Source organism: Lissotriton vulgaris, chromosome 3_1 (assembly GCF_964263255.1).
Source record: "Lissotriton vulgaris chromosome 3_1, aLisVul1.2, whole genome shotgun sequence".
Classification (NCBI taxonomy): domain Eukaryota; kingdom Metazoa; phylum Chordata; class Amphibia; order Caudata; family Salamandridae; genus Lissotriton; species Lissotriton vulgaris.
In genome coordinates this window covers 421,212,929-421,236,530 of record NC_141689.1, presented here as the reverse complement: position 1 = coordinate 421,236,530, position 23,602 = coordinate 421,212,929, and the positions used below count along the sequence as shown (strand labels likewise).

At 47.3% G+C, this 23,602-nt stretch overlaps 1 protein-coding gene across 1 annotated transcript; it reads left to right on the top strand.

The window, feature by feature from the left end:
- The first annotated feature begins 3,699 nt into the window (after window positions 1–3,699).
- On the top strand, window positions 3,700–23,314 carry MCIDAS (multiciliate differentiation and DNA synthesis associated cell cycle protein). The gene is made up of 7 exons (XM_086962948.1): window positions 3,700–3,903; window positions 4,340–4,424; window positions 4,619–4,704; window positions 13,945–14,017; window positions 17,674–17,885; window positions 21,128–21,238; window positions 22,742–23,314. Exons 1-7 carry the CDS (start codon window positions 3,805–3,807, stop codon window positions 23,204–23,206), a joined length of 1,131 nt encoding a protein of 376 aa, XP_086819074.1. The 5' UTR covers window positions 3,700–3,804; the 3' UTR covers window positions 23,207–23,314.
- Window positions 23,315–23,602: the final 288 nt, after the last annotated feature.

The window sequence follows — 23,602 nt, the reverse complement described above, 5'->3', positions numbered from 1 at the left end:
TTGACATGTATTAACATCTGCATCTTGCACTACTAGCAACTTATTGAACTCTCTCTTGAATTCTGACGCATCCTCCACTATCGCTACTTTTGATTTTTTTTTCGACTTACACATCTTCGCGAAATGTCCCAATTTTCCACATTTCATACACTCCTTATTGTTCGCAAAGCAGAACTTTGCATCTGAAGAGTGTGCGGAGCTACCACACTTACTACAGTATTTGTACTGACTCTTATAAACAGTGTTCTTCTTCTGCAAAGTATAACCTTTCTTTTTAACAAAAGCTATGGCAGCACTCTCATCTTCGCTACCATCACTCATAACACTTTTCTTTTCAGAAATCTCAGCTACTTTCTGATCTAACCCACTTTTCTGTAACTCTCTCATACATTTTTCGGATTCTTCCACTACTTTTGCTAGATCTATTGCAACCTTTAATGTGGGGGTTTTCGCCGCCCATAGTCTTTCTTGGATTTTGCAATTGTTGTACTGAACAATCAATTGATCTCGTATCAATTCATCATTAATTTGCTTAAAGTTGCATTTAACTGACAACTCCCTCAGTCTAGCAACAAAATCATCAATTGATTCCTCATCTCTTTGTTTGTTCTTGTAAAACTTATACCTTTTTAACACTAAATTCTCTTCTTTTGCAAATCTAGTTTCCAGTCTAGATATTGCTTCTTTGAATTCATCCAAAGGAGCTTGAATCCCTGAAGCTTACACTTGCGGAAGATATTTAAATACTCTCTGACCCTCTTTTCCTATTGTGGTCATTAGCAACGCTTTTTTCCTTTTTGCAGAAAACTCTTCCCCATCAATTGCTTCAATATAGTTATAGAACATTACAATCCAATCTTCCCATGAAATCAAGGGATTGCCGGGTTCACTTAAAAATTGTGGTGGCAAGGCTACATTTATCTGTTGTGCCATTGTTAAAAATGTAATGTTGTCAAATATGTATATATATATTCTTAATCAAATGTATTTTGCCCTCCACAAACTGTATATTCTAAAACCAATAAATTAAGCAATAAATATTAGTACATGAAAATTCTACTCTGTAAAATTGTATATATAAAAATTGTATATATAATAACAAGTACAATACATTGTATTATGATTTCAGACAGTAATATCTCATATTTAGAATATCAAGCCTTGTATATGAGATCTTTCTTGTTGATTATATATGTCCTCTTGCATTCGTACGTGTTGAGATGAATACTCCCACTAAAATGGAAATAAAAATTAAGGGATCACTGTAATCACAAATACAGCAAGCCAAAGTACAGTTTTAAGTAAAGTTTCCTTCCTTCCGATTGTCTGTGGGTGAGTGTATCACTGTGTGATGTAACGCTCCTTTCTCTTCAACAGACAGCGTCTCTACGAGGTTCACGCTTCACACACTTCAATAAGATGGCCTCTAGCGTGATGTACGTAATCACATCATAAATGAACCTTCCAATGAGAGACTGACTCACAATTCCAACAAATAGATTCCAGTGAGCTTTCAAATAATTGGTGTTCCTTTCTGATGGCGCGCTTGCTTGCAGATTCAGCATGACGCGCTCAGCAACAGCATTGTTAACTTCAGCGCAGCGCGTTTAAGAATAAACAGAGCACGATCTCAAACAGTTGGAATGCGACGTCAGAACACACTCCAGTCTCGCGCTCACACTTTGCCCACGAAATAAGCGGTAAAATCACTTTTTTTTTCTTGTTTTGATTCTTGATCAATGATGGAATTACATACCACAGATTTCCTTTGCACGCTATGAGTCCTTTCTTCGTTTTGTCACTGCTTCTTGATCCTGAGAATTATCGGTAAAGATAAAATTCTTCCACTTCGAGTTCCTTGTCTCTTCTGGACTGGTCAGACTGCAAGCTCTCGCCAAAATGTTGTAAATATAATCATCACAGGAACACAAGATGTAGGAAACATCTATTAGGTTTATTCGTAGTACAGGAACAGCAAGTGACAACAACGCTGACCAGTCACCAATTGACCAGCATTGGAATCATAGCAAAGAAAGAACACATTGCTAGAACATTGATAATGTTCTAGAGGACGGCCCGGGACCACGGTTCAATTCCCGACGCGGCAGGGTCGTGAACCAGGGTCAGCGGACTCGATAATTCTCGCCTCGGTGCCTACTCTAACCAGGGATCACACTCGGCAACTCTGGGCATTAGCTTGCCTCATCTCCACAACGGCCCCCCACAAACGCCGGGGATGCCTGGTTTCACCTTGGAGATACCCAGGAGGGAACATCTCACAGGGAAAGCCAGGACGGGTTCCCCAGCGGTCTATAGCGCCAGGACGCTTCCGGGTAGCAGTGCGCTTTACAAGACAACCACATTTACATTTACATTTACAGGGTGGTACACTAAGCAAACAATATAAAAGACAGACTACACTAAAGTGAAGTTAGAAACCTATTTACAACACTCATATTCAGCAAGGCATCAGGTGGACTTTGTGCATGGTTGGAAGGGTTGGCAGTGCGTGCACCCCCCCCCCCCCCCCTTTTGTGCTGTAAATCAAGGGGGCATGTGTCAATGTGTGCATGGTTATATTCTTGTTTCAGGCACACACCTAACCTTGCTTACACCCAGTTTTGCTAGTCACTGTCTTTGTTAGAACCTTCCTGCTTTCTCAATTTTGCTTGAAAGTGCACCATTGGCCCACTATTTTTTCAACATTTTCTTGCAGGAGTACTCCCCAGAACCCCCTGTAGGAGGTTCGGCTCGCTCGCTCGCATTACCGGGTCACAGGATGAAGATTGTCGAAAAGGTGTGTCATTAACGTGGAAAGTTTGGAAAGCTGTGCACTAGGTAAATACAGAATGGAAGGGTTTAAAGTGACTGTATTTCACCGGTGTTGGGATTTGTGACCATTGGACTCGTTTAGCAACGGCTGGCACTGAAACTTCTGAGAGCAGACTGTCTACATGCCAAATCACCTTCAATAAGTACTGAGAGGTCCGTTTTTCCCCCAGAAATGTTTATAAGCGTTACGTCTTTCAACGTCCGTCCTGTACATTGGTTCACAGTTGGTAGGTCAAACAGATAGCCCAAATCTGACGATTTTATCACAATAGTTCCCTTTTGGATGTTGACAAGTGCTCGCAAGACAATGGCAGTTGCTGACGTGGTGGTGGCAGCGGCACTGGTATGTATGTCCCGTAGCATTAGCAATTGCTGAAACAAAGCTGGCGGCGGCAACGCAAACGGAAAGAGCGCTTAGAAGGCTCCCGCCCAGCCCTACTTACACTCCCCGAGGCCATTCCTAAGGCTCGGATGCGATGCTGGTGGTAAGTCGGAAGGGCGCCTTTTGTGGCGGCCACTGACCAACTGACTTTCCCTACCTTACACGTGACCCTCCCCTCGCTAATTCTACCAACCTCCCAAAACAGTGGTGGGCGTGATATGCAGTAAGCGCTTATGGAGAATGTATCAAGCTCCTTTCCCCCTGCACCACCTCCTATATCATCAGGCTGGGTCCTGGATTCGCGCATGCGTGTATGAAATACAATTCTGACAGTTTACGATTCCCGGGCTCATCCGCCGGGCTACTTCGCGCACGCGCAGTTCTTTTGGAATCCGGCGTCAGGGACGCTCTCTTCCTTGGAGACGGCGTCCCCCCACCTTCGCTCGCCCCTTTTGATTGGCCCAGAATGTAAACAACTGCCACAGCTGTCAGTGTATAAGGATCGCCGGGATGCACTATCATGGAGATGTACCGTCGCCACTGTATGAGTCCGAATCACCGGAGGGAACAGTGAATACACAAACACCGCCATGCAAAACAGGAGAAAAGCATTCGACAGGCTGTGCCCCAACAGAATACAGGATCTGTCCAACAGGCTCATTAAGAAGCAAGTGAAACCAGAGAGGAAGGTAAGGGTGCACGCGGTCTGCATGCATTCATGGAGAGACCCACTTGGCCGTTATCACGCGTATGCTTAAGGTCTGCGTCATCGAGCCGCATTTGTGCATGCTCAAACCTTGTGTTAGTAAATATTTATTTTGGACTGATCGCTACAGTGATGCTGAGCGTCTGACTCGGTTCGCTTACATCTTTGAGCAATGTTTCCAAAGTATGAACGACTAGAGCACGACTTCCTGAACGTCTTCGTTACTGGTGTGTTCATTAAGAAATAGCCTCTGTCCTTGCATAATTGCTCTACTGTTTTGCACCAATCGCTCTCATACGATATCTTCATCTATACACATATTATTTGCCCATAGATTCGCACAGTTCATAGACTCTTTTAAGTTATTGGTCCTAACAATCGATTTTTGCATCTTAAAATATGCATTTTCCTTTTTGCAGCATGTACAAAGAAAAATATTCCCTATCGGCGTCAGCGGTCCGGTGACAATCTACACTGACCCGTGTGCTGACACGGTAGATTCCGGTAAGTTCCTCGAATAGAAACAACACGTTCTGATGACTCGCCTTCCTCGCCAAAAACTCGTTTTTTAGAAGTAAAAACGAAATCTTGACCGACATCAATTGCCTCATGGCGGTGCTACTGTGCAGAAGTCAGTCACCCGAAAGACCCCCGTGGTTTCGCTTTGTGCTCACTGACCGCTCGCATTTCTTTTCTAGCTCTTGCCACCATCGATTGGCAGGACTTGGCAGACTGTTCTTCTGTCATTGAACAAGACTCTGCGAACAATGGCCCTGAGCAGCAGGTAAGAAAGAACACTGTGCCTGATACTCTGCAACTGACAGACTCTGCCCGAGATCACACGTGGTTTATGAGGTGTCGTGGGATGGGGACGTTTGTTTCACCTGGGTTGATATTTGCTTGTGATTAAAATGGACCAATATGTAAACCCACAGTGCATGGGTCCCATTTACACATAAACCAATACTGGAGATATAATGTAGTGTATTAAGCAAACCTTTTGATTTTCAAGGGTATTCTTCTGTACGTTTTACTTTGTGAGGTATGAAAACCACCAGGGAAAGGGGGCATGTATAGCGCATATTACCCTTGGCTGTAGTCTCTACCCTTTAAAAAAATTGCAATAGCAATACTGGGTCTTACAAGCTTTTTGCCATCAATTGATACTCGGAAGAATGCCACAGATGTAAATATGTTCATTTGAGAGCTCTGACTCGGGAGAATATAAAATAGACAAACAGTGCCAGCAGCCAGAGGCCCCCAATCTGACCACCACCCACACACCAGTACAAAAGGGGTGGTGATGGACGGAGCATCTGAACCAATCAAACACTCACACCCAGTCAACAGATCTGGGTTTAATCCATCACCGTTCTTTAGCCCACTCTGCCACCCCAGTTCAGACATGGCCATATGCAAATCAGTCTGACCCTGTGCCTCATGGGAACAGTCCAGCCCGAACTGCCTAGCCATGGCTTCCCTGGACCGGATTCACCACCCACACACAGCATCGTCATGTTATGTGTGATGTAAATCTTATAAAAACGTCTGCACGCCGGGATTTTCATGCAAAGAGGTAGGGCATGTGTTCGCAGGACTGCAAAGTGCACCCATCGCATATCACTAAGGTGATATATAAGAACGTGCAATGTCAAAGGTCAGTCCTGCTCGACAGACCAAGGGCTAGAACCCCTGTGTGTCCTCGCCGCTGACGTCGCACTGGAGCTGAAGGGAGGCAATGTGCAGGGCCACTGGAAAAAAAGGGGCTGGCATGGGAGGGCACAGCGACGAAATCTTGAAGAGTATTTATTGATTAGGGATTTTGAACCAAAATAAGGACAATTAGAGGAGCAGACACTGTTGTCGGCGACTGAACTGCATTCGTCGGGTGACAGGGAGCTGGGACGAGACTGCTTTGAACCTTCAGCACTCTCCCCTGACAGGTAGATCAAGCTTTCGTCTCATGTGATCTCAGGGTGTGTTTTTTTCTGCGTGTTTGTAGTTCCAGAAGGAGGAAGCAGATCTTTTTGGGCAGTGTTTGGGGACTGACTTCCCCCACCTCCCGACGGACAGTGAAAAGTTGGGACAGAAGCGTTTTCTGAGTCAGGGCTCCACACACCCTGGCACTCTCAGGGTCCCTGGCACTCTCGGGGTCCCTGGCCCTGATCCACTGAGAATGACCATCTCATCCAGACGCTTTCCATCACTGCTTCTCACCAGTCACATCACTGGGAAGTCAGCACAGGGATAGTAGTTCAGCTGCATGTGTGCTGTGCGTATGTTTACATGCAGGTGCACTCGTTCATTTGCGTATGAGTACATTGCAAGTACGTGTTTGTATGTGCACTGTGCATGTCTCCGTGTAGGCATGCATGCAGCATCTATGTGTGCACGTCTCCATTCCACACGTGTAGGTTTGAACGTGTGCACTAGTATACAGTGCATGGTGTATGCATGGGACATGCATGTGTGTACTGGCCATTGATGGACTGAACATGTGTCCCATGTGAAGCTCCTGACCTCAGCCACTCATACTCCGGTCGGCCCTGCAGGCGTGCTGCTGGCTTCACCTGTGCAAAGGGTAGTAGTAGGAAGCAGCACATTGCGTCACACTGTAAGGACAGCCTAGGGGCGTGCTGCCAGCCGAGGGTGACTAGGGAAACACTGATGGGTACTCACCTCAGCCAGCTCAGCCATCCGAAACTCCCACCCTGCTGCCATCACACTACACATAGGGTGACCACCCGGTGTGGAGGCAAATTATGGTCAGTGACTCGAAAAATTCAGGACTATGGGTCAAAGTTCACGACAAAAAATCGAGGAAAAGTTCTGTTTTACAGACACATCAGAGGTGGTCGAGCAATTACAAAAAAGTTAGTGAATGGATGATCAAAACAAATACAGGTGACACTAGGTTTATGTTCTTAGGTTTGTATAATACGTAGCAGTACTGAGCAAACATTCATATTTAATTGGACTTACTCAAAGATTAAAAGAACTGCCAGATGTACACACAAAGCAAAATTCGACAGCCGGAATAAGGAACAGTTGCAAGTAGGTTCTGCCCACATATCACTAATGATGGTAACTGGTGCAAAATCAAACCACTGTTCCAACTAGCTTATACAACACCCCAAAAGCTTTACACAATCTCTCTGCGTGCCTGTGCTTAAATAAGACCCCAGGGAAGTAGGGTCATTCTGCAATAGAAAGCAAAAGAACTGGTTTACCACTTAGTCATTCAAATTATTCCTCAATATTCTGAGGAAGGCCAGATCCTCAGTGGTATTCAACTCATCCTTCTTATGCTGTAAGATAGGGCACCCAAATCTGTATGTCACTATAAATCCTAAACGTTTTTGCTCTATTAAATTCTGCCAGGTGTGACGTGCTAAAATCTAACATCGGCCACAGACTTTAGAACATCTGGCAATTACCAGCTGTTGTCAACTCTACAGAAATCAAAAGCCCACCCCTGCACGAGCAGAAGGTTATCTACAACCAAAGCAGTAACCCACTAAGCTATCAGTAATAAAATAAAGTTATCAAATTTGTGACCTGTGTGTTATTCTCCATCATTTGTAATAGGCATATTAACACTATGCAACGATCTCTATACCCTCATAAGTTATTTTAAAATGCAGACTGTCTTTATAAAAAAGAAATCCAGAACAGACTTGCTATCACATTTGTCCTTGGGGCCAATCTGTGACCTGCATGTTATGTGCTGAGTTTTGCAGTGGGCACATTGACGAGTCAAGCCTGTGGCCATACTGCACATTGCACACAAATCACCTCAGCAAGTTCATGTACCAACAGAGTCTATGTGTTGCTATTGCACTGGAACTTTTAGGGTATACAGTGTTCTCTGCCGTAGGAGCATTACCCTCATAAGATTTTTTAAAATGCTATCCGTTTGTAAACAAGTCAGAACAGATTTGCTGTTACATTTGTCCATGGTGGCAACGTTATTTATTTAATGGTTGAACTGTCAGTTTCTGAATAATTCATCCATTTCCAGCACTGCTTACAGGACATCTCCACTGTGGAAGCCCCAAAGCTCGAGTGCATAGTGCAGAGGTGTACGTTCTGCCCCAATGTGTGGAGGACCCACACGTGCCTACTGTAGAAGAGCCGAGGCGTGTGCGCATAGTGCCGAGGTGCACACTCTGCCACAAGGTGTGGAGGAGGCTCACCTGCCTACTGTAGAAGAGCCGAGGCGTGTGCGCATAGTGCCGAGGTGCACACTCTGCCACAAGGTGTGGAGGAGGCACACCTGCCTACTGTAGTACAGCCGAGAGGTGTGTGCATAGTGCAGAGGTGCACACTCTGCCACAAGGTGTGGAGGAGGCACACCTGCCTACTGTAGTACAGCCGAGAGGTGTGTGCATAGTGCAGAGGTGCACACTCTGCCACAAGGCGTGGAGGAGGCACAGCTACCCACTGTTCAAGAGCCGAGGCGTGTGCGCATAGTGCAGATGTGCATTCTCTGTCACAATGTGTGGAGGGGGAAGCTCCCACCTCCTTACTGTAGAAAAGCCGAGGCGTGTTTCCATAGTGCAGAGGTACACCCGCTCTCAAAAGGTGTGGTGGAAGCACGTCTGCATACTGTAGAGAGCCGAGGCCTGTGTGCATAGTGCAGATGTGCATTCTCTGTCACTATGTGTGGAGGGGGAAGCTCCCACCTCCTTACTGTAGAAAAGCCGAGGCGTGTTTCCATAGTGCAGAGGTACACGCGCTCTCAAAAGGTGTGGTGGAAGCACGCCTGCACACTGTGGAGAGCCGAGGCCTGTGTGCATAGTCCGGAGGTGCAAGCTCAGTTATGTTAGTTAGGAAGTTTTGTAAAGTGCTCGCTTGCCCACAGGGCTAGTTCATGGCGCTACAAGTCACAAACGTGGAGAAAGAACACATCGCTACCGTAGAAGAGCCGAGGCCTGTGCGCACAGTGCAGGGGTGCACACTCTGTCACAATGTGTGGGGGACGCACACCTGCCTACTCTAGTACAGCCGAGAGGTGTGTGCATAGTGCAGAGGTGCACACTCTGTACAAGGTGTGGCGGACGCACACCTGCCTACTGTAGTACAGCCGACAGGTGTGTGCATAGTGCAGAGGTGCACACTCTGTACAAGGTGTGGAGGACGCACACCTGCATACTGTAGAATAGCAGATGCCCGGGTGCATTGTGCAGATTTGCACACTATGTAACAAGTTGTGGGGGAGGCGCACCTTCATATTGTGCAGAGGTGCACGCTCTGTCACAATGCGTGGAGGAGGAGCACCTGCCTACTGTAGTACAGCCGAGAGGTGTGTGCATAGTGCAGAGGTGCACACTCTGTACAAGGTGTGGAGGACGCACACCTGAATACTGTAGAAGAGCCGATACCCGGGTGCATAGTGCAGAGGTGCACACTCTGTCGCAAGGTGTGGAGGAGGCGCACCTGCATATTGTAGTACAGCCGAGAGGTGTGTGCATAGTGCAGAGGTGCACACTTACAGCCTGATTCATGTACCGGCCGTTTTGCGTGTCCCTAATAGCGAATCATAGCGATTCGCTATTGAGGACACGCAAAACGGCATTCATGTAGGAATTGCTACTTAAATAGCGATTCCTACATGTTCTTTATTTGCGAGTAGCAATTTGCTACTCGCAAATACTCCCCATTCATTCCTATGGGCCAAGAGGCCCATTGGAATGAATGGGGATTTGCGAGTAGCAATTTGCTACTCGCAACTGAGATAGCGATTTTAAGGGTGACAGGGGTGTCCAAAGGACGCCCTGTAGCACCCCTAAAATGCACTTTTGGACTGGTGTTGCGCACACACATGTCCAAAGGACATGTGTGTGTGCTACATGCAACTTTGAAAAATGCTTTTAAAAGCATTTTTCGGAGTTTTTGCTATTTACCGACAGGTCTGACCTGTCGGTAAATAGCGGCCCCAAAAGTCCAAAATCGCTATTTTGTTGTGTGTCATGAATAGCATTTAAGGAATCTCTATTAGAGATTCCTTAAATGCCATTCCACGCAAATATGCGAATTCTTAAATAGCGATTTTTGCATTTGGTATCATGAATACCAAATGCAAAAATAGCGCTCGCAAAGGGCCAGATTCTGAGAATCTGGCCCTTTGCGAGTGCAATTTAGCTACATGAATCAGGCTGTTAGACTCTTCAAGTGTCCCGGAATGCTGAGCTCGCAAGAAATCTTAGAGGCTTCTGCTTGGGTACGGTGAAATGCGGGCGCGTGTCATCGCACTGCCGCTGGGGAGCGGTAGGCTAGTTCTGACTGCAGTACCGGTGCCGGATGCCAGTGTGCAGCCCCGTCCTCTGGCTGTGCCAGCGTGCAGAGCCAACCTCCGATGCAACTGTGCCCTGGCTGTCAGCCACACGCGACGCCCTTTCTATGGACACGGCAGGGGTGGGCGGGACAGCACACCTCCGCCCCGCCCCCACGCTCGCCACGCCAGGGTCGGTGAGTTATCAGCCCTGACCCTGCAGGCAGCAGCCGAGCCGCTCCAGTCGCGCGCTCTCTCTCGGGATGGCAGTGCGGGCGTGCCAGCTCCACTCCCCATGGTGGTCCTGCGAGGTGCAGGTACGTGGTGCCAGGAGTCTGAATGCGCAGCCCCTGGGCGCCAACATGCGGGGCATGGAACTCCGGCCCTACTCCACATCCAGACTTACTCTTGTACCACTTCCACGCTTTGCCCTCAGAGAATCTGCATGGCTGCTTGTGGTGGGGCACTACGGGGGGCACGTAAGGTACTGCGTGCTTCGTTGCAGCAGAGATGCCCGCAGCTCTCCCTCAGGTTATATGCAGCTGCGCAGTCTCTACTCGGGTAGTCAGTACTGGTTTACAAGTAGCCCGGCATCCTGTATCTAAGCATGAGTGGCCACCACGCTCCCTGTGCTGGCAATGGGTGGTCACTTCTGGGGTGGTATACGTATATCTGAATCCTGTGCTTGGTTTCAGCGATCAGTGCTTGGCTGGTACATGCATATCTGCATCTTGTGCTTCCTTTGGGTGCTCAGTACTAGGGTGGTACATGCCTGTCTCCCTGCATCCTATGCTTGCAATGGGTGGTCACTTCTGTGGTGGTATATATATATATATATATTCTGTGTTTGCTTTAAGTGATCATTGTTTTGCTGGTACATACATATCTGTATTGTGTGCTTTCTTTGGGTGCTCAGTACTAGGGTTGTACATGTCTGTCTCCCTGAATCTTGTGCTTGCAATGGTTGATCAGTTCTGGGGTGGTATATGCATATCTGAATCCTGTGCTTGGTTTGAGCGATCAGTGCTTGACTGGTACATGCACATCTGCATCTAGTGCTTTCTTTGGGTGGTCAGAACGTGGATCAAACGCTAATCTCTGCATTCCGCGCTTGCCTTGGGTGACTAGTCCTCTGGGGTGGTATATCCATCTGTACATTCTGTACTGGCTTTGGGTGGTCTCTAGTGTGTGTTGGTCAGTTGTAGGGTTAATTGGTGTTCCGCATCAGGTGCTTGTCTTGGGTGGTCAGACCTCGAGGTGAAACGTCCATCTGTACATTCTGTACTTGCTTTGGGTGGTGGTCCTTAGTGTGTGTTGGTCAGTCATAGGGTTAATTTGTATTCTGCACCAGGTGCTTGCCTTGGGTGGTCAGTCCTCGGGGGTGGTACGTCCATCTGCACATTCTGTACTTGCTTTGGGTGGTCCGTAGTGTGTGTTAGTCAGTCGTAGGGTTAATTGGTGTTCTGCACCAGGTGCTTGCCTTGGGTGGTCAGTCCTCGGGGGTGGCATTTCCATCAGTACATTCTATACTTGCTTTGGGTGATCTCTAGTGTGAGTTGGCCAGTAGTAGGGGTTACTTGGTGTTCTGCATCAGGTGCCTGCCTTGGGTGATCAGTCCTCTGAGGTGTTATGTCCACCTGTACATTCTGCACTTGCATTGGGTGGTCTCTAGAGTGTGTTGGCCAGTCGTAGGGTTAATTGGTGTTCTGCACCAGGTGCTTGCTTTGGGTGGTCAGTCCTCGGGGGTGGTATGTCCACCTGTACATTCTGTACTTGCTTTGGGTGGTCTTTGGTGTGTGTTGGCCAGTAGTAGGGGTTACTTGGTGTTCTGCACCAGTTGCTTGCTTTGGGTGGTTAGCATTGGCAGGAATATCCACCTCTGCATCTTTTGTTTGTGCTGTGTCTGTAGTGCGGGTGGTTATATGTAGCTCTGCAGACTGTAATTAGAAGGGCTGATCAGCGCTGGGGGCAGGGTACCTGTAGAGGTGCATCCTGTGACCAGTTTAGGTGGCTAGTACTGGGACTGATTTCCACTCTGCATACTGAGCTTGATTTGAGGTGCCAGTACTGGAGGGCGTACATCTTTACATTTTGTGCCTGATTTGGGCGGTGGGTCCTGGGTGATACGTGCTGCTCTGCAGAGTACACCAGTGTTTGGTTAGCCCCTACTGAAGGTACATGCAGCTCAGTGAACTGCACCCGAGTTTGGGTGGTCAGAAGTGTTTCCTGCAGCTCTGTACAGTGTGCTTGGCTGGAGGGGTCAGTACATGGTAGGTTCATGCCTTCTTACCGCATGTACTTGGCTTGGGTTTTCCGTAATACCGTTCATGCATCCTTATATCATGTGCATGGCTTTGGTGGTCATTACTGATGGTACATGTAGCGTTGTCTACTGTGCTTGCTTTGGGTTGTCAGTGCTGGGGGTACACGACTCCTTACATCTTCTGCCTGGTGTGAGTGCTCACTACTGTAGGTACAACATTCACCTCACCTGCTTTGGGTGGTCAATATCATTGGGTGTACACATCTGTGCGCTTTGGGTGGTCCATGCTAGGGTTTCATGCAGCATCATTATAGCTTGCGTCTTTTGGGTGGGCAGTACGGGGCATACATGCAGCTTTGCTTCTTTTTCCTGGCATAGATGGTGGCCGCATTCTTGTACCTTGTCCCTAGTTTGGATGAGTACCACCGTGGACACATGCAGCTGTACATCTGCGTGCTTTAGTGGTCAGTACAGTGATCTGTACTAAATTCAGTCAGACACCTAGTAGTACAAACTGAACCTATTATACCTATTTTGGGACGGATATACTTGTTGCACTTTACTTGTGTCCTGGAATCATGAAATGTTAACCAATGACACGTTGACACTTAAAAAAAAAAATAGGTGCTATATCTTGTTATAGTATTTGTGGAATTTTTTTATTAAAATAACCCAGGGTCTAACATAATTGATGCACTTTATCATTGTTATTGAGCTATGGATTAACCATTTATGCACTTTAATATGACATATGTGCAATATCTTGCTATAATAATCATTGATATTTTAAAAATGAATTCGTTTCTCTTTGGAAAGTGTTTTATTGTGTGACCTGGTTTATGCTTTGTTTCATGGGATCATGATGAATGCATTGGTCCAATCATTAATAATATTTGATGTATTGAGTTCCGCAGTTTTTATGTATTACGTGATTGTGAAGTGTTTTGATTGCAATGAACAGTACAGTGGTGACATTCATCCCCACATCTTCTTTTCTCTACTTTGGTTTTGTACTGGGCGTGCATGTAGCTTTACTTCCTGTGTATGGGTTGCATGAATCCTTACACCTTGTCCCCAGATGGGTAAATGATGTCTTCCATCCCGTGGCTGGCTTGGATGGGTCACCTGGGTGCATTTACCCTTACTTCTTCTGCCTGGTTTGGGTGGTCAGAATCAGGGATATACTGTATTGGTTTTGATCATTTATATAGCGCTTCATTTAGCTTTGCTTATTGTTTCTGGTATGATGGGCAGTACTAAGGTACACACAGCCTTCCATTGTGTGCCAGTGCTCAGTTGTAGTGCACTGTAGCATTTATATAGCGCTCCATGCAGCCGTGCTGTTTGTTTCTAGTATGAGTGGTCAGTTCTGGGAGTGCATGCAGAATTCCATCGTGTGCCTGCTTTTGTTGTCAGAGCTATCACTTCACATGCAGCTCCTCTGTGCCCCGCCCCCCTCACAGCCCTCTCTCTCTTTTGAATTTCAGGGGCAGTGCCTGCAGACTGAGCCTGAGTTTGACTTGCAGGAGTTCCGCGATGCAGTGGACAGTTTCATATCTGGTAAGGATGAGTGACTCAACTACCCAACTCCCCCTCAGGGTATAGAGAGTATCAGTCGCTGGACTACTGCATCATTACATCAAGGCTAAAACAAACATCAGGGAAGGTTTACGAAGACTCTGTGCTGGTGCAAAGTCGCGCAAAATGATGCAAAGCATCGCAAAGTCTTGAAAGGGTACTGTCCACCATAAAATATACTTTCCATTGGAATGGTGCCCTTTTCTTGGTTAAAATAGCTGTCGGTGCCACTTTGCATATAGAGGGTGTTGCGTGGGAGTGACATGGGCAGATCACTGCAGTCACCCATAGTTTTAGACGCAAAGACTGATCCACTAAGATAGTAAGATCAGCTTTGCATCAAAAAAGTCTCCTCCTGGAAGCGAGCGCTAACGTGGAGAAATTTTGGGGCATATCAGCAAGGTTTTTATCTCCGCTATTTTTGGCTTTAAAAGCCAAAAAAGCGGAGATAAAACTATCGCCCTATCAACAACAGGGTGCCAACATGCAAAATCGCATGTTAGCACCCCTTTTCATTACGCCTCCCTTTGCATCTCTAATGAGATGCAAAGTGGGTGTTCCTGATGAATATAACTGGAGAAATGTCGCTAACCGACATTTCTCCAATGATCAATCAGCACGCTAACAGGCATAGCGATAAGAAAAGTATTGCTACTTACCTTACGCCTGCTTTTAGTTTGACTTAGCCATGATATTCAATGGAAGGTGGATATCATGGTTAAGTATGCCATGCCCTATCAACAATGTAGAGCCAAATGTTGTGCGATTATCTCTGGGATCCGAGCGATAATTGCACATTTGGCAGCTAACTCGGGTATTTTTATCGCTCTGGAGATAAGCGTCGCTGATAGTGTGCTTTCTCCGCGATAAAAAACAAGCGATACCCGGCGATAATTATCCTAGCGCTAAGTGCGCTTAGCAATAATTATCGCCGGGTGTTGATGATATGCCCCCTAGCTTTTTCTCCAACCTTTTCACACATTGCACGTGGGCTGCACTGTACAGCACATATCAAATGTGTTGATGTAATAGAATGTGTCTAGACAAAGGATTGTGTACTGGACGGTTATGCTTCCAGTACAAATACTAGGCTAGATATCGCACACACCTCTGCCCCTTGGTCCCAAGGTTTTGTGTGGCACTAGGCAACCAGTTTGTGTCTCACCACAGAGGATGACAACAGAAGCAGGCCGTTTTTGATAACTAAGGCTGAACGTAGCTTCCCTCCCCTTGCACAACGCAGCACAGTAACTTTGGGGCATATTATCAAGGGGGTTTATCTCCGCTTTTTTGGCTTTAAAAGCCTGATTGTTGCACTGCACTGAAAATGAACACATCTACCCGTAATTTTGTAAATATTATTTGGAAGCATATTAATATTTTTATAATCTTCATCATCGTCTGCAAATAAATAAAATAAACAAATAAATATCAATTAATACATGCTTGGTTGAATCGTATTACTTTTAGACGTTATGTATCTGTTTCTCCATAAGATACATTTTCCCACTAAAACTTATAAACACACTTAACATCTGCATAGGGCTCAGGGTCGGGGTAACTTTTTTGTGTTCTTCTCTTAAGGCCTGGAGTAGCCATAGCAGGTGGAGAGGGTCGACACCAGCAATAAATACTTCAGTAGGATCCATAACTTGAATTCTTAAATCCGGTCTGTGCTCTGCACCTGTGAGCCACCTGGTGGCGCTCTTTCAGTGACCTAGAAGCAGTGTTTCCACTGCACCTTGCACTCCTTCTTGCACCCAGGAGTTCTGAGTGACTGTACTTCAGAAGATATCAAAGAGTAGAAACGAGACATGCTGGGATGCATACCTGCTAACTCACACGGTACCACTGTGTGACACACGATATCGGCTCCCTTCACACGGTCTCCCGGTGAAGAGCCGATATGACAGGGCCGAGAAGCCAGTTTTCCGAGGCTTTGAACTGCCAACGTCCATGAAGGGGTGTGAAAACGCCCAAGGACATTAGCACCAGCCTTAGCAAGTTGTTTTTTGGGCAGAGGGGGTTTCTGGGCGGGGTTCAAAAGTGTCTGGTAGGTACTTCTCGGCACGAGGCCCTGCCCCCTGCTCACAGGGCGAGATTATTCTTCAAGTTGGCAGGTATGGGAATGTTAGTTTTTTTTGTTATGGCATGTGTTTATCGACAACCGTGCGCTTGGTGTTCATACATTCTGAAAGTCACACTACATCCACACAAGACGTCATCAATAAATATACAGACAAATACATATATGTTAACAGAAACTCCCATTTCCCTTTTTAGAACCTTCATATCAATCATACCCTTTATGATACAGTCAGTTTGTATCTTTTAGAAATAGAAGATCACGCCGTGTTATATGTGTGCAGTGCGTCTGCATTCCACGCAAACAGCTGCACGCCTGCTCGCTCGCACCTGGTTTCACTTGGCAGTAGGGGGCAGCTTTTATCACGGCTCTGCGCTGGTGCAGTGTCACAGAGGTGACGCAAACTGGTGCAAGGTCTTAAATTATGATTTACCTTCTAGCTCAAATTGTACCAGAGGGAAATTTTACCAGAGTGGTTTACCCCGAGAGGTTGTCCCAGGGGGTGCCACTTGGGTACACATCCTACGCGTAATGCCTTTGTGTTGTGGAACAAGATTGTGTATCATGCTTAGCAGGTTTTTTTTTGCGTCACCAGTGACAATTTTAGGGGACGACTCTGTAAATCAAGTTTTACGCAGTTTTGTATCGCGCACACAAAGCAGTGTTGCTTTTTTTTCAAGAAGCGCACCGACCTGTAAAGGATGGTAAATTAGGGCCTACTAAGTTTAACAAAAAAACGGTCACATTTTAGCAGCAAAGTAGCACACACACAAACTCAGGGGTATATTACCAAGGGGGGGCGATAGGCAATTATCGCCGATTTAGCAGCCGTTTTCAGCCGCTAAGCGGCGATAATTCTATCGCCCTATTAGCAAGCTGTCGCTAACTGATGTTAGCGACAACATTTAGGCGATAGCGAGCGGTTTGGGGCCCGCTTTGCATGTCAGCGATGTTTACCACTAATGACATCCAAAGTGGGCATACCCAACCAGTTAGCGACTGAAAGCAGTCGCTAACGTCGCTATCGCCTATTAGCAAGGCAGGCGTAGCGTTGAAAATATTTGCGCTAGGCGCGAATATCTCCAAATACTAACACCTGCCCAGACCAGTTCTTAGCCATGTTATCCAATGGAAGGTGGATAACATGGTTAAGAGCATTTCGTCGCTAATGCGTGAATATCGCTGTATTCTCAGCGATATTCACGCATTTAGCCACTATCGCTGGATATTTTAGCACAATGGTGAAAAACGTTGCTAATAGCATGTTTTCTTCGCTAACATATCCAGCGATAGGCAGCGATAAAAAAATCGTTGCTAAGCCTATTTAGCGATAAATATCGCTACTTGTTGGTTCAGTTTTCTCTATTTTTTCTGTGTAAAATCGTTGTGTTATGATTCATCCTCTGTATCTCACTCATTACTTAGCACATATGCAGCAAAATAGGTTGCTCCAATGTTTTCCGTACGCAGAGTTTTACCTAGTATGGTAGCACTTTCCCATTTCTGGTCACACCCTGACAAGCTCCTCTCCTTCCCTTGCTTCTCTCCACAGACCCGGCCTCCATGATGCCGCCGGGCCTTGAGGACGTGAACTTCCAGCTGCAGCACTGCACCGGCCCAGCCTTCGAGCCCAGCTCCCTGAACATGGCCCCGGACTCGCTGCTGCACCTGGGGCTGCAGGTACCTTTCGCAGAGCACTACTGGAGGGGCGTGGCCGACCAGAATGAGAAGGCGCTGGGGGACGCGCTGGTGCAGAACACGCAGGTGAGTGAGCGAGAGTGTGCGCATGCGCGCCGCAGGCAGCCCCAGCCTTCTAGAATATACTGCGGCCACATGTTGCCTACATCCCTTGTGATGAGCTATGCGAATAACACACCTGCAGTACAATGAAATAAGATGTAGCCAGCTGACGGGGAACATGACTAGAAAAATATACTTGTGCTAACATTGGGTGTTGAATCTGCAGAGAATGGATCCCCAAGTTCATGGCCTTAAACTTTGAACGAACTTTGGGGCATATTTACAAGGGCTTCATCGCTGCTCTTTTGGCTTAAAAAGCCAAAAAAGCGGAGATACAAATATCGCCCTATTTACAAGAAGCTGCTAACATGCACAATCGCATGTTAGCACCCTTTTGCGCTACGTCTACCTTTGCATCTCTAATGAGATGCAAAGTGGGCGTTCTTGACATACACTACATGTCAGGACATCAATAGCGCGGCTTCGCGCTATCAGCACGGATGCCCTAGCATTTTAGCAGATGTTAGTTTTTGGAGAAAACTGCTGTTTTCTCCAATAACTCACGTCTGGTAAATTCTTGACTTAGCCACCCCTAACATAGGGGGTGGATTGTGCTGATACGACCCTGTGGGTCGTATCAGCAAGGTTATCGACCATTTGCAGGGAACATCGCTGGAAAACCAGCAATGTTCCCTGCAAAAGGGAGATAACCTCGCTATCTCTGGAATTTTTATTGCGTTACGCGCTACCAGGGCGATAACAAGCAGAGATAGCCTGCGATAATCTAATTATCGCTAAACACAGCCAGCGATAATTATCGCTGGCCGTTGCTAATATGCCCCTTCCTTCGGGGCTGCATTGTACTTCCGAGTCTATGACAAACTCCTACAAGTTGCTACTAACATAGAAGGCGAGAGATAATGGAGAGTTGTTTTTCTGCTGACGCTGAGATCTGCTTTATGAAGCCTACTGCTGACTAAGGCGCCCTTCCCTGGAGTTGTCCATTGACGCACACTGGTGCGTTGGGGGACAGAGTGTCATGATAATACACCAACAGGCTCTTGACAATGACTTTGGAATTGTGGGTGACTACTTCTCAGTAAAATCCCCTTTTTTCCTACGATTGGTGTGATTCATGTCTTTCTTACTTTGCTTTTTCCACAACAAGGGGCTAATCTTTGTTTGATCTGTAAACCAAATTGTGCAGTTCTGTGAAAATGTATCTGCCTCCCTGTGATTTAGCTCACTTACCTGAAAAAAACAGATTTCTTCGAAAGCTAAGAGCTTTGTAAATATATCTAGATGCTTACCGTGTACATAACTTTACACCCTCAGAAGTGAAATCCCGCAGATCCTGTAAATGAAACTAGGTAGACGGTGAGCAGACAGGATAGGCCTGTAGGCCTTCTCTCCAGGCTTCTATATTTCTGAGAACATTATTGGTATTCTATTGTGTTGTATGATTACAATGAGGTAGTGGTGGTATACAAACTGAATCTCCTATTAACAAAAGTAGTAGTGGGTGAAGTGTATTAAGCAAAAAAACTTGTGGTTGGTGCTACTCTGGTATCGTGCACTCTACTACCAAGGGTACAAACAATATTGGCCTTGTCGGATCCACTGTACAAATTAGTCACAAGAAAAGATACCCCAGCACTCGTTTAAAAATTATTTCAGTCCGTTCCCCTACTTCTTTCTTTCAAAAAAGCATCCCGGAACGGCAAGAATAGTCCAACTTAAAAATGAGAACTTTTTCTTTTAGTTTTCAGGGGAGGCTCGCACTTCTCTGTTGAACTCCAAAGGCTGCAGCAGCCCCTCCCTGAGCTCTCACAGACTGTGGGCAGGCCCATTGCCATTCCGATTGAGGCTGATTATCCCCTTTCGAATGACAATGCGCCACCTTCTGCCTTTAGCATATCATGCTGAGTTAGTGATTACAGAGGAGCTTTCTCCAGACAGAGTACTGTGGGGAACGTGCCACCGTGTGAAATTTGTCAATGTTATACACAGAGTGAACTGGGCAGGAGCAATGAAGGGACAGAAGAGGAGACAGGAAAGGAGAGATGATGGGGCGGGAGAGGTGACTGGGCAGGAGAAGTAATGGGCAGGGGAAGTGACGGGGCAGGAGAAGTGACAGGGCAGGAGAAGTGAAGGAGCAGGTAGAAGTGACAGGGAAGGAGAGGCAACAGGGATGGAGAGGTGACGGGGCAGGAGAGGGGATGGGGCAGGAGAAGTGACGGGGCAGGAGAAGTGACGAAGCAGGAAAAGTGACGGGGCAGGAGAAGTGATGAGGCAGGCGAAGTGACTGGGCGGGAGCATTGATTGGGCAGGAGCAGTGATTAGGCATGAGCAGGAGTGCTGAATGGGTAGGAGCGGTGAACGGGCAGGAGCGGTGAATGGGCAGGAGTGGTGACAGGGCACGGAAAATGACAGGGAAGGAGCGGTGACGGGGTGGGAGAAGTGACTTGTACTTATGTTCCTTGCCTATTTATTTATATACTATTGCATGACATCCAGTGATGTGTCTGCAAAGCATACCTGTTGCTCCGAATTTTTGTCCTGAATTTTGACCTCGTGTCCTGAATTTTTGTCCTGAATTTTTAACCCTTGTCCCGAATTTTTACACTCACCATCCTGAATTTGCACCCATGCCATTGTCCCTGCTTATATTTCGCACGCTTTGCATAAACCTGTATTCCCTATGAGTATTTGCATTTTCCAGAATTAAACCTCAAATAAACATGTTTATCCATTGTTTGAATTAAATAACTTTATAAGCTATAACTGGTCAGTGAAATGCTAAACGTACCAAAAATTGGTATTTTTTTGCGATATCTAGCCACACCCCTGACTCCGCCCACTGATCCAATCTTCAGTTATTCCCGCCCCCTGATTCTCCACCCATAGTTCCCCTACTTCTTATTCCCCACTTCGACCACTGATTGTATGCCATGACTACAGGGTATTTAAATCGTCAGCTTAGTAGCGGAGTAAGACTCATACCCATCTTTCTAAGGGTGGCTGAATGTACTGCGTGGATTAGATAGGGGCTGGCGGTATCTTTGCGGCAGGGGTCTCATCTGTTGGGGAAAGGGGGGGTCTTTACTGCTTCCTGAATCCCTGGTGGTCCCAGATGTCTCTCATCTTTGCCACCAGGCAGCCCTATTGTTCCCACGGGAAGCAGTGTTACTGCCCAGGCTTAGGGCGCTGACCATTCACTGCCACGCTCATCTCTGACCAGCAGGGCTTGTTTCTCACCCCGACAGCTGCACATGACGCTGAACGAGAAGCAAGAGGAGATCTCGACGCTCAAGGAGAGGAACGTCCAACTGAAGGAGCTGGCGAGCCAGGCCAAGCACCTGGCCTCCGTGCTTGATGTGAGTACTGCACCTCCGGGTGCCTTCTGACCCTGAGACACTGGATCCCAGGGGACTGGACCCACCCACGCCCATACACATCACGGGGGAGGCACCAGGGGAGGGTGACCGGCAGCCCATCAGGGGCGAGAGTTGAGCACTGCACCCAGAGAGGTTGTATGCAGTATCAGGTACACATTGACGCCATTAAAATCCAGCTGACGAATAACGACAACAGGAATCCCTTAATATTGAGAAGAATACAATACATCTTCAGCAAGTGGGGGTGGAGGAATGAGGGGTTTCCTCACAAAGGTGGAAGAGTTGAGAGTTACAAGTGAGTTACACAAGCAGGTTCATATCTGAGCTGCCTTTAGCGCGGCGACTGCCCTGTCTCCTTCACTGCTAAGCCAAATCACCCGGATGCGTCCCCTTATAGTTCGAAAACCTGCCCACCCAGAAGGGTTATAGACTAATAAAGTTATCTACCCGCAAGTCTGCTTGTGTTTGTGCTTGTTTACAAAAGCCGTCTATTTTCTGATGAAATATTAGGCTCCTTCTCGTATTTATGGCGCCAAGCCCCGGCTGGGGCGTATGTCTCACTGAGGCACACATAATAGGGCAAACTTAAAGAATTCCTGGGGCCTTATTTATGAAGAACTTGCGCCGCCGGCGCGTCACTTTTAACATGGGAAAAAGTGACGCACCGGCGGCGCAAGTCCTTCATAAATAAGGCCCCTGGAGCGTATCGTCCCCTTACATGAGCCCGTGTCACCACGGGGCTGTACCGGGCAACGCCCGAAAAACATAAGCATTGGGTAACTGAGGTAATTTGTAAACCTCAGGACCTAATACCTCCTCCTTACAGACGAAGTTATTCATGAAACACTATATGAGGGTGCCTGAAAAATGCAGGTGCGGTGTTCCATTTGCCACATTTTGCTGGAGTGAATATTTTTCGATAGGGCACACACTTATACACAGACACCGTCACCCACAGCAGGCAGCCAGACCACCAAACACAGGGGCATATTATCAAGCCTGTGCGCTAAAATTATCGCCGCTTTATCGGCCGTTTTCGGCCGATAAAGCGGCGATAATTTTAGCAATGGGCTTGATAATATGCTCTGTGGAATTCCAATCGAAGCCCATGTTAGATGTCTTCACATCTAACACGTGCTTCGATTGGAATTCCATAGAGCATATTATCAAGCCCATTATCGCCGCTTTATCGGCCGTTTTCGGCCGATAAAGCGGCGATAATTTTAGCGCACAGGCTTGATAATATGCCCCACATTTCCTTAATTGCAAGCTTAAACTCTCGTACTTAATAAAGTCTCATAACACTGTTGCACGACTGAACATGCATTGTATCTGCCCCTAGATGGCGGTATTTCACAAGTCTGTCTGCACTGCTTTTCTTAAAATAGAACAAGCCGCTATTTCAGGGTACCGGGTGGCATGTCAACATTTTAGTGGCATAACATTGGATTGAAAAGTGTGTTCTTTTTGTTTTCTTTACAGAAGCTGATGATCCATCGATCAACAGACGACGGCCTTTTAGTTGACGGCTTTCTCCCAAGAACCTCGGCCAAAAGAAACCTGGAAGCACTGTACGGGGCCAGCAGCACGGATGACCCCCAGGTCGATGAGATACTGCGGGAGATCTCTGAAAAGTGCAACGCGGCTCTGCAGACCATGGACCCGAGCAGCGAGCACAAGCGCTTCAAGCCCCAGCAGGAGGAGCGGGGCGCCGGCGAGGGCCAGGGCCCAGGCGTCAGCCTTCACGGGGCCTTCCACGGGCTGGAGACCTGCACCGGGCAGCGCGCGCTGAGCATGAGCGGCAGCGCCCTGCAGGAGGAGGGCATGCGCTTCCGGACCTCCATCAGGGAGCACTGCACAATCCGGACACTCGCCTTCCCCCAGGGCAACGCCTTCACCTTTAGGACGCCCTCGGGCGGGTACAAGTTCCGGTGGGTGCCCAGCTGAGCCAGATGCCAGGTTCAGCTAACTACACTAGCCATGCCTACCCGTGTGGGTCTTCAAACCGGGCCAGCGGAGGACTCCACGAACTGTAGCTTCACTGCCCTCGGAGACAGAGCCGCCACCTCCGTGTAGAGCCACTCGGCCAGTCCACTGCTAAAGACCTCCGCTAGCCCCATGCGGAAAGGGTCATGATGCCTTCGGTGCAAACGTAAAGCTCAGCTAAACTAAATAGGGATGGGTTTATTTATGAGGGGAGTTGTGTCGGCTCTTCCACCACGCGATGTGGTGCAAGCGACACAAGTCCAAAGTTCGATTTATGAAGCCTGAGTGGCCTCATGAGTGGGCAGTAACGCAGCCCAGCGCAAATGACTGCGTTGTGTTACTCTGCCCTGGGAAAGC